Raw genomic sequence first — 13,920 nt, forward strand, 5'->3', positions numbered from 1 at the left:
TAATGTAAAAAAAATAGCCTGACAAGTTTTTACTGCAAGCCTATTTCTGGTCTTTCACTAGAAGCTCCACTTTCACTCTCTTCATATCTTTTTTTACCCTCGGTTCCCTGGAAACAAAAAAGACTAAGGAGCTGGCTTTCACCCATGTTCTCATTCAGTGTCATGACTCAAGGGCATTAAGGTGCTAGCAGTTGGCTGTAGTTTGATTCACTGTGGACTGTAGGACAGTCCAGAGAGATGACTGTAGGACAGTCTAGAGAGATGACTAGTTCATCCCAGAATACCCAAGGGGCCACAATGAGAAAATTGTACACTTCTATAATATCAAGTAGCTTTTTCTCCTGCAAATACTTGACATATCTGACTGACAGTTGATTGCTAAATATGAAGACTGCAGGAATTTGTGTGCTGTGGTGTATAGTGTGAAAAAAATAAACATGTATCATTCTTAAAATATATTTATAGGAACTTTAGTAGCACTTTATTAGACTTTAGAGCTAAAACTATGAGTGAAAAGAAAACATAAAAACCATAATAGTTTTCTAGTTAGGGTCATAATTTATATTGCTTTTGTTACACATTAAATACATCAGATCCTGCATGACACCAGTAAACACTGAGCTTTTATCTTGAAGATTTTGTTAAAGTGGACTCCAAAGTGGACTACAGCAGGTCTATGTCTGGGCTTATAAGTAATTTATGGTTCAAATTAGAGATACATGAATTACTCAGTTGGCAATTATGTCACGCCACTGGCCGTAGGCTGTTTAATAAGTCAGGTAAACAAAACATGGATACACAGCTGCAGTGCGGGTTCTTGTATTCAGTGGGAAGCTCTGTTTACAGAATGTAAGTTCAGCTTTTTGTTTATTGCTGTTAAATTATTGTGTTTTATCAAATGCAAAATAACAAAACCTGCACCCTGTTACATGCATTATACATTAGTCACTGGGTTTTCTGCTTTGTAAACAATTGGCATTAGCCATTGAAAACCCCAAATTTGTCAGCTGCTACTACAATATGGATAAACGGATAAAGAGTCAGCTGTGTGCTTGTGAGCTGTCTACTGTTTCAGGCCAGTGGGAAGCTTGCGTGCAACCTAGATTTGACGTGCGACATGCCTGAGAGCCTGATGGATAAGTGCCACAAAAAACAAGTGCATGCTTAGCCAGAATCAACATCATTGTTACAAAATTATCAGTTATGTCTTTAGGATAATATTTAGTGAGTTAGTTATTAGAAAATTTATTCTCCAGTGAGTTTAAATTGGTGATGCAAAAATTGGCATATTAAGTTTTACTTTACATCGTTATGCATCATCTAGAAACTAGATGTTTAAAGATAATCCTATGTGTATGGGTGTAAAACTCCACGGTCTTGAAACTTCCTCTTGAATTTGCCCAAATGCTGTAAATTCCTAACTGTTCCTCTGTTGTATACACACAATTCATTTTCCAAAGTTAGGGAGTAAACAGTGACTTGTAGACACAGAGATGTGTGAAAAGAGATGGGAATGACCCTAAACTATTGACTCTATTTGCTGTTTGGTCCTTGGGATAGGTTGGTTTTGTAAAGAGGCTCGAGTTCTCTCATTTTCACTTATAAGGGTCTCAGACACTGAGGGAATGACCAAAGAGTGGTCAGATCCAGTCAGCTTCAATTACGGGTCTTTGTAGTTTTCCCAGAGGTGCACTATAGCTCCTTTTAAGGGGAAATCAATGAGGTGACAAATTGTTGTGGACAGCAACCCCCTTTTTATTTCTTACATTGTTGCATCTGAGCCTCGATGCTCCACTAAGCAAGTGCGTGTCAGTTCATTTGAGTGTATGTTTATTTGTTTGTTTGGAATGCATGCATAAATAAATGCATGATAATGAATGCTTTGGTCCATTTGTGGGTTATTTTCTGCTTGTGACTTTAATGGCTTGTTATCTGTCTAAACTTGATTTTAAATGCTCTCTAATGGGTGTTCACATTCATTGCTTGCTGACGATCATTGCTGCTTTGGTTTGTTTATATATCACAGTAACCGTGTTAAAAGGTGTTTTGGGGGGTTGTTTTTGTCAAGTCTGTCATATTTCAGTAACTCTGAAAGCTTTTTATTAAAAACCCATCTGCATGAATTAATATTTTTAGATTGAGTCCATGTGCAGCAGATTGATAGATTGCATTGGACTGTGGAGCAGGTACAGATTTCTGTCCAGTACTTTCAATCATACTAATAATCTTTTTTTTTTTTTTTTTTTATGTCATCACTGATCATGTTAATGTGACTGCATGGCTTTGTAATGCAGAATGTACATGTTCTCTTATGTATGAGTGGTATATGTGAAGCTCTAGTCTGCAACTGCATACTGATGGAACCTAATCTTAACATACAGTAGTTCTAATTTAAATAACAGTATTTAATTATCAATCTGTACTTTAGGTTCTGTAAATACAGTATAATCTAGATTGATATAGCTAAAGCTAAGGTTTGGGAATGAAGCATCATAGAAATGTAACAAAAATAAAATTTAATCAGCTGAAAAACAGTTAAAACTTTTTTTTTTTCATGTGGCTCATCTGTTCATCCTTTCCTACTCAATGCTGCATAATCTCTGGTGTGACTGTGAAGAAACAAAATATTCTGTGTCTGGACTTATATTCCTGTGGTTCTTTGGGAATGTTGGGAATGTTAAGGAATGAATCTCTACCTTCAGTAATTTATTTCAGCGCATTTGTTATTAGTTGAACGTTCTGATACATTTTTTTTTTCCTTTTTATTTTAATTTATTTATTAATCTTTTGCTAACAGCTTCTCTACAGGTCCCCAAGAGGCCCTGAAATTAATTCAGTACTTTCTCTCTCTTGTCTCCACAGGAAAAGAAGAGTATGTCGCAACCTTCAAAGGATCTGAGTTCTTCTGCTACGACTTGTCCTTGAACCCGATTCAAAGCAGCAGTGATGAAATCACATTGTCATTCAAAACCCTACAGAGGAATGGACTGATGCTGCACACGGGCAAATCAGCTGATTACGTCAACCTGGCACTGAAAAATGGGGCTGTTTCACTCGTCATTAATTTGGGGTCTGGAGCCTTTGAAGCTCTTGTGGAGCCAGTCAATGGGAAATTTAATGACAATGATTGGCATGATGTCAAAGTAACAAGGAATCTACGTCAGGTAACAGTACAGAGGATGATGAAGAGAATCAGTAAATCAGTTACAACAAATGCACTTAAATCATGACCATCATATAATATCAAATTTGTTTCCAGACATTGTAATTGAATTACTTAATTGAATCACGGTGGTTATTGGTGGAGACTAAAACAGGACCACAAGAGAGCAGGAACATCTAGACATCTTTTTTTATTTATTTATTTCTTTTAGGGAACATCCAGTTCATTGTGCTACTGTTATTTTAAGACCCTGAGAAGCCCTCTTTCAAGCAGAAAAAACATCGGACTATTTAAATCATTGTAGTATTATTCTGCTTAAAAAATATTTTGGCTTATTTTACTGTTACTGAAGTACATTTCCGTTCTTGTAGCGATTTTTGTGCTGTCTCTGAGAGCGAATTTAATCAGGGATGTAATTTTTTTGAGTGTATCTCAAAGCTTGACAGTACTTTTACATTTAAAAGTATTAAAATCAGACTTCTTAGATAAGGAGCATCCTGGAAGTAAACCTATATATAAAGTAAATATTTATCTAGAATTACGCTTGTTTGCTTTGTAATTGAAGTTTTAACATAGGCAATACTTCTGACAGGATCTGTGAGCTTTTCATTTTTTTTTTTTATGGCCTTATAGCTCACCTCTGGATGAGGTGATTGTGCTACAAGAAATTGGAGGACTGTCCAGCTTTATTAACAGAACTCTCCTTCATCTTCATCATGGGGTCATGAGATGAAAGAAGCATAATAAACAGAGACTTTATTTTAGCTTTGCACATATGCACTCAGTCTGTCTGGGAAAGAACAGATCAGCCTGGTGTGGTCACAGAATTTATTTATTATTTATTGGTTTATTTGACAGGGACATTAATAGACATTACTGCAAATGTACCAGAGTTAGCCAAATGGCATTTTTTTGTATCTGCAGTTCCTGGATGTTTGTTGTGTTGCAAGCAAACTACAACTGAGTTGTACCAAGCCAGCATCTACTAAATGAGGTCAGGATGCAGCTGTCACTCTGTTTGTGACAGAATCCTTGGGCATGACCGCAGTGCCAGTCTGCCGGACCTGTGCTCGATCTGTACAGACAAAAGTCATGTTAACGTACAAATCAACACTTTCTCAGTGGCTTTCAACACTACCTGTCCCTATGTCAACTGATGTGAGCCACCTGAACTGAGTCAGTTGGTAGAAATTTCATGTTGCTTTTACACTGATCAGATTCTTAATCGTTGTTTTAAACTAAAGTAGGTTGAGGCTATTAACTATGGCAGCATGTGGGGTTTCTTCAAGTACTAGAGGGCCTAATTTGCACCAGGTGAAATAATTTATTTAGCAGTGGGATATAACCCCAAGCACAACAACACAAATGTCCTGTGTGTGGCCTAGTTGTAAGATGCCCCCAGCTAACAAAACTTATGAACACTTTCCAATAGGAAGACGAGTATACATCACATGTATGTGAGTTGAATACAGTAAAATAGCCACCTGGCTGTTCTGACTAATCAAAAAATATATGGATTTATCTAGTCAGAGGTTCTGTTAGATGATTTTTCCTGCCTTAATGAGATAGCTGTTATGTTTAATTCCCTGTAGTATCAAACTAATTGTTTTTAAACTACTGTCTTACTACCACTTTTTGAAAATAGTCTTTGTCTCATCACTAGACTTGTTCCTGCTCCTTTGCTGGGAAACATTTATATTCGCCTCAGTACCAAAGCTGTTTCTTTTGTACAATCAGCAAATTGATTATTGACAAACCAAAGAATTTAGCCAGCGTGGACATTCACTGCATTCAAATTGTGAAGGAAAACGAAGCATATTGAGTACATGCTCTGCAGGGGGACCTAAATTGCCATCCTCCTTGTTTCTTGTCAGGGGCCTCTTTGCTCTGTTTTTTCAGTAAAGTGATCCTAAAGTTCATCAATAAGACCAAAAAGGAGGTAAAGTATTGTTTGAGTGTCTGAAAGTTTTATCCACTGGATTGACGGAAAGCTTAAAACAAACAAACGAAAAAAAAAAAAAAAAAAAAAAATCTAAATGCAAATTTCTATAAAAAAGATAAAGAAAAAAATATGGTGCTCATCTTAGGACTTTTTAATAGAGGATCAACTGATGTGCTTTAGGTATTCTCTATTATAAACCATTTGATGTCTGTCACTCACAACCTTTGGTCAGGATTTTGGTAAGGACATTTTGTCCTGCTACTGCGCATTGATAGAAAACGGTGCAAGACCTCACCATGAAACCCTCAGCAAGTTACTGGTTAAGCTCTAGCGCCTCTTTTGGAGCATTCTTGTTATTTTCCTCAGTCTGCTTTTTTCTTGTTAAACTTATTTTGCCCTCTTTTCTCTATGTTACTAACATGCTTTGGAAACAAACTAACATCATTCATGGAATGTGCCATTCTACTAACCAGTATGGTTTTTGCCCTTTAACAATGTACTAACAGTATTGACCATCATATATTATTTGAGTAACAATCGTTATTCTGTTCACAGTTTTTAATTTCCTTTCTCCCCCCTTTTCCACAAAGCACTCAGGCATTGGACACGCTATGGTAAACACACTACATTGTTCGGTAGATATCATTCTAATTGTTTCTTAGTTTGGGTTTGCCGTGTGTTTCTTTTCTTTCTTTATTTTTTACTGTAGACGTCATTTACAAAAAAAAAGGGAAATTGCGGTTGGTACACTTCTGCTTACTTTTCAAATCTTTTTTTTATTATTTTTATTATTATTTCTGGGTTCATTCGTTGGTTTCACCCTCTTTATTTCACTTGTTTCCTGTCCAATTCTGTTTGATCCACCTCTTTAGGAGCATCATTTCGAGCCTTTTGCATCAAGCTGTGGTTAATAATGAGGACGCTCTCCTGTCTGGCTGGTCTGATGCTCTTTGGCTCAGCCAGTTGTATCCCCATCCACCTTGCATGGCATGCTTTTGGCCTACATGTTACAAATGTCAAACTATCCATTTGGTAACATGACTGTGACAGTTGGGATGTGTTTGTCATTTCTTTTCCGGTGCTTTTTTTCTCTCTCTTGTTGTGGTTTTTAGCAGTGTTCATGAGCTTCTGCATGAAACTGACACTGATGTGGAAAAATCAAAATACTAATTCTATATCCCAGACATAAAATGAGGGAAATGTTTCTTTTTGTATTCTCATGAACAAAAAGAAAAGACAAATACATGCATGTTGTTGTTTTCTTTTCCTAATACCCCAACTAAAGGTGATTGTGCTTCACATAGCATGTGCTCCCTCTCTAACCCAGAGGCACGTTCTGACTTATTTTGTAGAACTGCTTAATGTACTAATATGGAATAATGGTTGAACTAACCTAGATAACATTTTACTAACACCATTTTTGTGTCTGCTAAAGTACTTTTAAGTTGCAGTGGAGACAGTACTAACACTGTAGTGTGGTTGGTTTACTAACTCTCTAACTAGAATAGTATTTCTTTAAAAGGCTTATAGTCTTTCAACTAATCAAACTGGACAAAATAATGACAGAAAAACAAGAAAAAAGACACTGAAAACAGACATGAAAATGGGTTTTCAAATAAATAAACACAGGGATGTCCGCTATTGAAAAAATTAAAGACAGGGAGTTATGCTCTAATTTATAGGCTGTCTCAGTATAGTGTGTCCTTTCCCTGTGCTTTGTTTTCTAGGTAACGATATCCGTAGATGGAATTCTGACCACCACAGGATATACACAAGAAGACTACACCATGCTCGGCTCTGATGACTTTTTCTATGTTGGTGGAAGCCCTAGTACAGCTGACCTGCCTGGATCTCCAGTTAGCAACAACTTCATGGGTTGCCTTAAGGAGGTAAACAGCTCTTCTTGTGAACTCGTGGGCTGGTGGGTGTACAGGATACAGCTGGCTTCACCTTAGGACTCCAGAACAGGCCCTTCTACCCACGCACTAACCCTGCACTTTACCTCGGTTTGCTTCTCCTCCTTTCTTCATATACTCATTGCTAACTTTTTCTGATACAGTTTTTGCCTCCTTTACTTTCTCAGGTCACATAAAATGTTTAATACAAACACACACACTCAGAGCTCTGTCTTGAAGTTGAATTTACCACTGGCCTACTACAGCTCTGTCAGGTGCACATCAAAGAGGAGCAGTGATCCAGAGATCACGGAGCTGAATTTTCATGAGCAGTCAGGAAACTGACACTCTTAACACCCCGCTATTGTTGAGGAATACTCTATGCCAGGCTAATATTACCTCAGAACACCTCTCTGAGACTAACCTTAATGCTATATGTTTGATGTCAGTTGTATGTAGTATGTGCTTACAGAAATGTATTTTCAAAGTGCTAGAAATGTGGTACCTGAGCTGCAGAAATATACATTAGTTTGACACTTAAGCTTTCAGATGATGAACTGAATTCAGCACATTCTGTATCATAGATGTCTTACAGGGTAATGAGCCATTTGAATCTGGCTCATAACTTACAGTACATTATGCCATTTGTCACTTGCCCCTTATATGATGTAGTACCCAGGAAGCATGTATAGTGTGCCCCCTTATCCCCAGAGATAAAGCGAGGGGGATGGAAGAGGTAGTTTCTCCATCAGAGGGTTCATAAGTTATCCCTTTCATTGTGGGCTGTCCTGCAGTGTTATTATGTTTTTGTTGGTTGATGGAAGAAGATATTCCCAATGTATTATAAGATGATCTATTTATTAATGTTTTAATTCAAAATCTGAATCATCCCCTTTACCTTTTGCCTCTTCTTTTACTCCATTGGTGTCCTACATATTGTATCTCACTTCAAGAGAGGCTGTCACCCTCAGTAATATCTCGGAAAGGTCTGAGGTCGTTCTGTTTAATGAGCAGACAGGGTGTGGACCTCATGTCTGCTTGCAATGTACAGCTCATTAAAAGTCTGATTGTTAAGAGTACTGTCTTAGTTAACTACGTGTCTCTGGGGTTCTGCAGATGTGGTGACAACGGGAATGAAAATGGCTCAGCCTGAGCACATGGACATCCACCCCACTGAGCTACTGCCCGTGCTCCTGGCCTGCCTAAACATAGCAACTGCACTCTGTCCTCAGATCAATGTATTGGATTGCTCAAAATCTTGTACAGCTAGTGCAGAGTTGTGATAGTTCCCAGGAGAAGTAAGACAGAACAAATTTCTCATCTTTAAATTGCTCATGGGATTATTTAATATTCCTTGTATAGTTTTACGACACAATTACAGATGTCATCTAAGAATATAAAGACAAATCCTGTGAAATTCATAGTTGTTTAAAGAGCAGCTCACAGACCACACCAGTTATTAAAAGCATAGTTAAATGCCGTCAGACTTGTGCACATTCCTTAATAACACACAGAACCTTAAGCTACTGTAGGTCAAGTTTGACATTAGGAAATGTGAACACACACAAGAGATCGTGTAAATGCACAATCTCTGACACACACTGTTTGACAGACCACAGCCTTGAATATATGAGCCTGCTATGCATCAACAAGATTAAAAACAGAGAGGGATTCGGACGGATAGTAACCAGAAAGAGTCAAGAAAACAGAGTTGGCATCCTGATGAGTTTCTGACTTTAGCTGACGATAGCTAACCTCGTGTTCAGGGTAGCCTACTGTAAAATTTCCTTACAGCAAAGTAAAGCAACCCTGTTTACTATTGAAGAATTAAACACAAGTCAAGTCAATTTTATTTAAATATAGCACATTTCATACGACAAACTCATTGTGCTTCAACAACATAGTACAACATTACAAAAAGAAAAAAAGACAACACAAGACACAGAGAAATTTTGCAAATTTAAACAATTAAAAACTAAACTTTTACAGTTAAAATCTAGAAGCTTGTGAGAATAGAAATGTTTTGAGTCTGCATTTAAAGAAGATACTGTTGTAGAGGGCCTGAGTTCATGTGGTAGGGAATTCCAAAGAGTGAGAGCGTAGTAACTGAAAGCACCATGAGCTAATTCTGACTTTTTCTGAGAATACAGAGTAGACCTTTACTTGATGATCTCAAGGATCTGTTTGGTGTGTATTCATTGAACATGTCGGAGATGTAAGGAGGAGCTGTTCCATTCAAAGCTTTAAAAACAATAAATAACAGTTTAAAATCAATTCTTTGCTTTACTGGAAGCCAGTGAAATTTACTAAAATTTAAGTGACGTGTTCACAGTTTTTGGTTCTAGTTAAAACTCAGGCTGCAGTGTTTTGAATAAGTTGGTGTTTATAAAGTACAAAATATGACCTAATGGGAAAGGGTGAGCTGGCAGGTTATTGGTCTAGCATTGTATCATATGAAGCAGTGTTTAAGCTTCATGGTGCCAAATGGAGCCCTTCAATTAGGAAACTACACCAGTTTTTTCTCAAACAGTTCAGAAATTTGTTAATTATAAACACATCTGTCCCATCCCTTCAAGTGGACAGATCATAAAAGCTTGCTCCGTTAGGTTATTAAGAATCAAAGAAAATCAAAACAAACAAAAAAAAACCTAAAAACCTTTGAGGAGCAATACTCAGAAGCTCACATTTTGGTCTTAATCAGATAAAATCAATCATTAAGATTTCAAGTATAAATTTCCACAAAATTTACAAATAACTTACAACTTCTGGTAATCTCTACACATAATCCAAGCCGACACTGTAGAAATAGACAGAATTCGCCTCTCAGGTCAGCTTCTGACTCTGTTGTGATAGCATATGAGCTGTGATTTAATAGCATGTGCAATGGGCTCTGATTGATGGCTTGTCTCCAAGTGGCTTGTTGCAGTATTTGTGTGTAGATTCCAGCCTGAGCTGCCACGCCTGCCTGTTGGTTCTGATGGCAAAACAAACGGTGGTGCAGTAATAGCTCAGTTGTCACAGCCCTGGTTTGATGACAAATTAGTGCAGCACTAGTAGTGCAGTACCAGGCATAGCTCAGGCTAAAGCTTCTTTAACTCCTAAAGGTGCCCTTTGTCTTGCCTATATAAAAAGAAAATTGATTAGGGTTTACTGGCTGTGTCTGTTCTTTTTACTTAGTCTGCATGACTCATGTCCAGCTGGCAGTGATGTCATTTATCCCTTATCTCCTTTTTAAATTCTTTCTTTACATGGGGGGTTCTTGTAAAACAACCTTTTTAAATCCACTTTCATTTCATTTTAGTCATATTTAGGAACATTCTGAGCCATTCATTTTTTTTTTCTGTCTTTATAAAGAGCGTACAAAAATGTAGGGAAAAACATTTCTTAATTTTCTTGTAGTAAAATGCAGTCTGATACAGTCAGTCAAAGCATTTAGAGAAATTAAGGATGAGCTGAACTCATTCAGATGTTCCAGCTACCTGAACAGTTACACGTAGTAGACCTGACTTAGTGATAAACATGATGCTCCATGTAAATGCAATCCCATCGGAGGTGTCCCTGATTTTAGGTTAGCATGACAACAAAAAAACAATGCTAGTGTTTTCACCAGCTGTAACTCATTTGATTTGGCTCAATGACAGCTATGTAGATACACCATTACAACTATTTATGTAAACACATACACATGGTGCAGTCCTAATGTGGCTATCCATTATGAGAGAACCTTATCTACCAGTTAGTAGCGCGAGCTGTGTGAAAAAGATCATTTACTGTGCTCTTGCTCGATAGTTGGTGCATTTTAGTTGTATCTGCTATAAGGTCTTAGTCTTAAAAAACGTACTTTGCAAATTGATTGGCACATTGCTGTGGTGAAAAAACAATGGGCACACTGTTTCAATGACTCATTTTGGTATTCACTTATGTTAATTAGTTTCTCATATGAAAATAGGATATAACTAGAAGGGGAGATCTTTGCTATACAGCTGCACAACTGTAGCAGACACGCTCTCATTATAAAGATTGGATAATGACAAGGTTATGGTTGACTCAGTTTATTTATTTATTTCTTTGCTAGACTGTTGCCAATTACAGGAGTGCTTCAGTAGATTGACTTTTACACAGTGTGCCATTAAGTGTGCCTCTATACAGATACAGGTATCCTTTTAAGTCTTTAGTGATATTGTGATGGTTTTTTTTTTTTTTTTCTTTTCACTTAAACCTTCCAAAGTATTTATAAAAGTTTTGTGTATGACTCCTGTTATGTTTTTTTAAGTATTAAAACAAGAAATAAAAGATGAGCTTCATTAAATGACCAATTACACAAACAACAGCAAATTAAACTAGTTCGTACTTGTGCTAGTTTATGTAACAGTGATACTTATATAAGTGGGTATTGAACGGCAATAGGTTCTCTCACTTCCTTACTTACCTCTACAACAGACCAGAGCTACAGCTCCAATGTACCTCATTTTGTTAGGCCCTGTTGTTAGTCTCTGAATGAAAAAATAAAGACAATCATTTAGTCATTTTTCTAAATTGTGTGTGGAATACTGAATGTTGCAGTGTGTATGAGTGAGTTCATGCACTTATTTTAACCTTGCTCTAAATGGGCATATCCATCATCTGCCCACTTTTATTATAATCACAGGCTCCAACCAGAGCCTTAATCAGCACTTTACACCACACCTGCAATCAGTGCACTAGTTTAGATTTATCACTCTCCTTTTCACTTCTCACATAGAGTCCCCAAGAGATACTACCTGATATTTTACTCAACCTTTATTACCCTTGTATTGTATATACAGGATATCTCTTCCTTTAGTTGGCAGTGGAGCTACAGTAACAGTGAACATGCATGTCTCTTTTCTTTACTCCTCACCAAGTCAGAGTACACTGTGCACTTTCTTGTGAAGGCTTCAACTTGACAGCAAAAAAAAACAAGGTGATGTGAGTGACATTTGGTGCCACATAGATGCAGCTCCTCATGCATAGGTGCAGTGTCACAAAGTTGGCCAATGGTTGAGGCAAGCAAACCCAGTGTATGACACACTGTCCTCAGGAAGAAAAGTCAAATGGACAACTGCTGTTCTTCATGATGTCCACAATGTCCATTTACATTCTGTAAGTCTGTTTTATGTTTTTTAGTACATGCATGACTGGAGAAATAACTTGCTGTCTCTGCTCCCAATTCAGGTTGTGTACAAAAACAACGATGTGAGACTCGAGTTGTCCAGACTGGCTAAGCAGGGTGATCCCAAGATGAAGATCCATGGTACCGTGGCCTTCAAGTGTGAGAATGTGGCCACGCTGGACCCCATCACTTTTGAGACTCCTGAATCTTTTATCATTCTCAACAAGTGGAATGCCAAGAAGACGGGATCCATCTCTTTTGATTTCCGCACCACAGAGCCCAACGGCCTTCTCTTATTCAGTCATGGCAAGCCTAAGCAGCAGCCAAAGGATTCTAAGAGCCCCCAAACTTTTAAAGTGGACTTTTTTGCCATTGAGATGCTGGATGGCCATCTGTACTTGCTCCTAGACATGGGCTCGGGAACCACAAAGACAAAGGCAGTGAATAAGAAGGTTAATGATGGCGAGTGGTACCATGTGGACTTCCAGCGAGATGGAAGATCAGGTAAAGGCCATAAAGAATATCTATAGATAAAATGCACCTCACAAAAAAAAAAAAAAAAAAAACACAAATTTGAAGAAAGCTCAATTTGGCCCAATTCTTCAGCCCAATCTAATTCCACTTCTTGCCATTACAACTTAGCCTTACCAGTTATGTGGGTTCATGACAAGGGCTAAAACACACTTAATCTTTCTAAACATAGAAGGGTTTGGTTAAATGACAGGGGTCCATGACATTCAAAGGGAGATTTTTCAGAGGCACACTTCAGACACAATTCCTTACGTTATCACATGATCAGTGCTAATGATAGTTTATTAAAGTTCTCAAATGACATGTTTCTAATTTGTGACATATTAATTCTACAAAAGTCCCTGATGTTATAAATACTAACTAGCATGTGGCTAACTACAACAGTACTGTACTTATGTCCCATCTTCTCTTAGTCAACCATATGTCGATTATACGTACCACAAAAGCTATGTTCACATTGTAGGTCTTAATGTGAAAATCAGATTTTTTTAATGAAATCCAATTTTTTTGCGTGGTCGCTCACGTTATAATTTCAGTGCAAGCTTCTGTGCAAGCACCCCGGTGAGGAAACTACAACCAAACAAAAGCAGCAGGCCCATAACCTAACGTGACCGTCGTCACAACACAATAAAACGCTGAGCTAGCCCAGCCCTAAAACTATCACCATAAAGTAAACTTAACCACAAGACTAAACACTGTAAGCACCCATTGTGGAAAAGGAGGTGGTCGCGACACACACACACCCGGTGCACAACATGAGGAGGAGAGCGGCCGAAGCCATTCTGGCTTCTCCCCCTCCAGACCTGCCTCAGCTGCAGCCTTTTTCAGCCGGAGCTTCCCCATGAGCTGCAGCCTGACTGGTCCAGAGGAGTGCCAGTCACACAGGGGCGGGGACAAAGGCGCTAGCCTTAGCCACTCCAGGCAGCGCTCTGCCGCCCCTAATCAGAATATAAACGGCCACAGCTGTCTCTGACAAGCACGGGCCGTAACAGCTTCATCACGCTTAAGTTTGAACAGTATGTGAAGTGAACACGCATGTGCAGAGGACAGCATGATGTAACATACTGTGTAGTATTTACAGATGTCCTAGATGCTTCATGTCTGTGTATGAATTTGAAAGTACTTGCCCATGCTGAACTGATAAAATTATGCCCAGATAAAAGAGAGCACAAATGTTAACAATAGTCTTTTGCACAACAGTGGCTCCTACTTCGGTACAGAGGTATGTACAGACAATGCAACCCACCAGAACCCGTTA

General features: G+C 38.1%; 1 protein-coding gene across 26 annotated transcripts in view; it reads left to right on the plus strand.

Annotated features, from left to right (window-relative positions):
* Nucleotides 1-13,920, plus strand: part of LOC121655283 (neurexin-1a) — a 275,419-nt gene that overhangs the window by 114,272 nt on the left and 147,227 nt on the right. For 17 of the 26 annotated variants that reach the window (XM_042009831.1, XM_042009843.1, XM_042009825.1 and 14 more), the window contains 4 exons: nt 2,863-3,164; nt 5,696-5,719; nt 6,833-6,994; nt 12,194-12,635. In XM_042009831.1, the coding sequence (XP_041865765.1) occupies nt 2,863-3,164; nt 5,696-5,719; nt 6,833-6,994; nt 12,194-12,635 (930 nt within the window). The remainder of the gene's footprint in view (nt 1-2,862; nt 3,165-5,695; nt 5,720-6,832; nt 6,995-12,193; nt 12,636-13,920) is intronic. The other 9 variants (XM_042009845.1, XM_042009844.1, XM_042009846.1 and 6 more) reach the window with 1 other exon arrangement.

The sequence above is a fragment of the Melanotaenia boesemani genome, chromosome 16 (genome assembly GCF_017639745.1).
Source record: "Melanotaenia boesemani isolate fMelBoe1 chromosome 16, fMelBoe1.pri, whole genome shotgun sequence".
Classification (NCBI taxonomy): Eukaryota; Metazoa; Chordata; class Actinopteri; order Atheriniformes; family Melanotaeniidae; genus Melanotaenia; species Melanotaenia boesemani.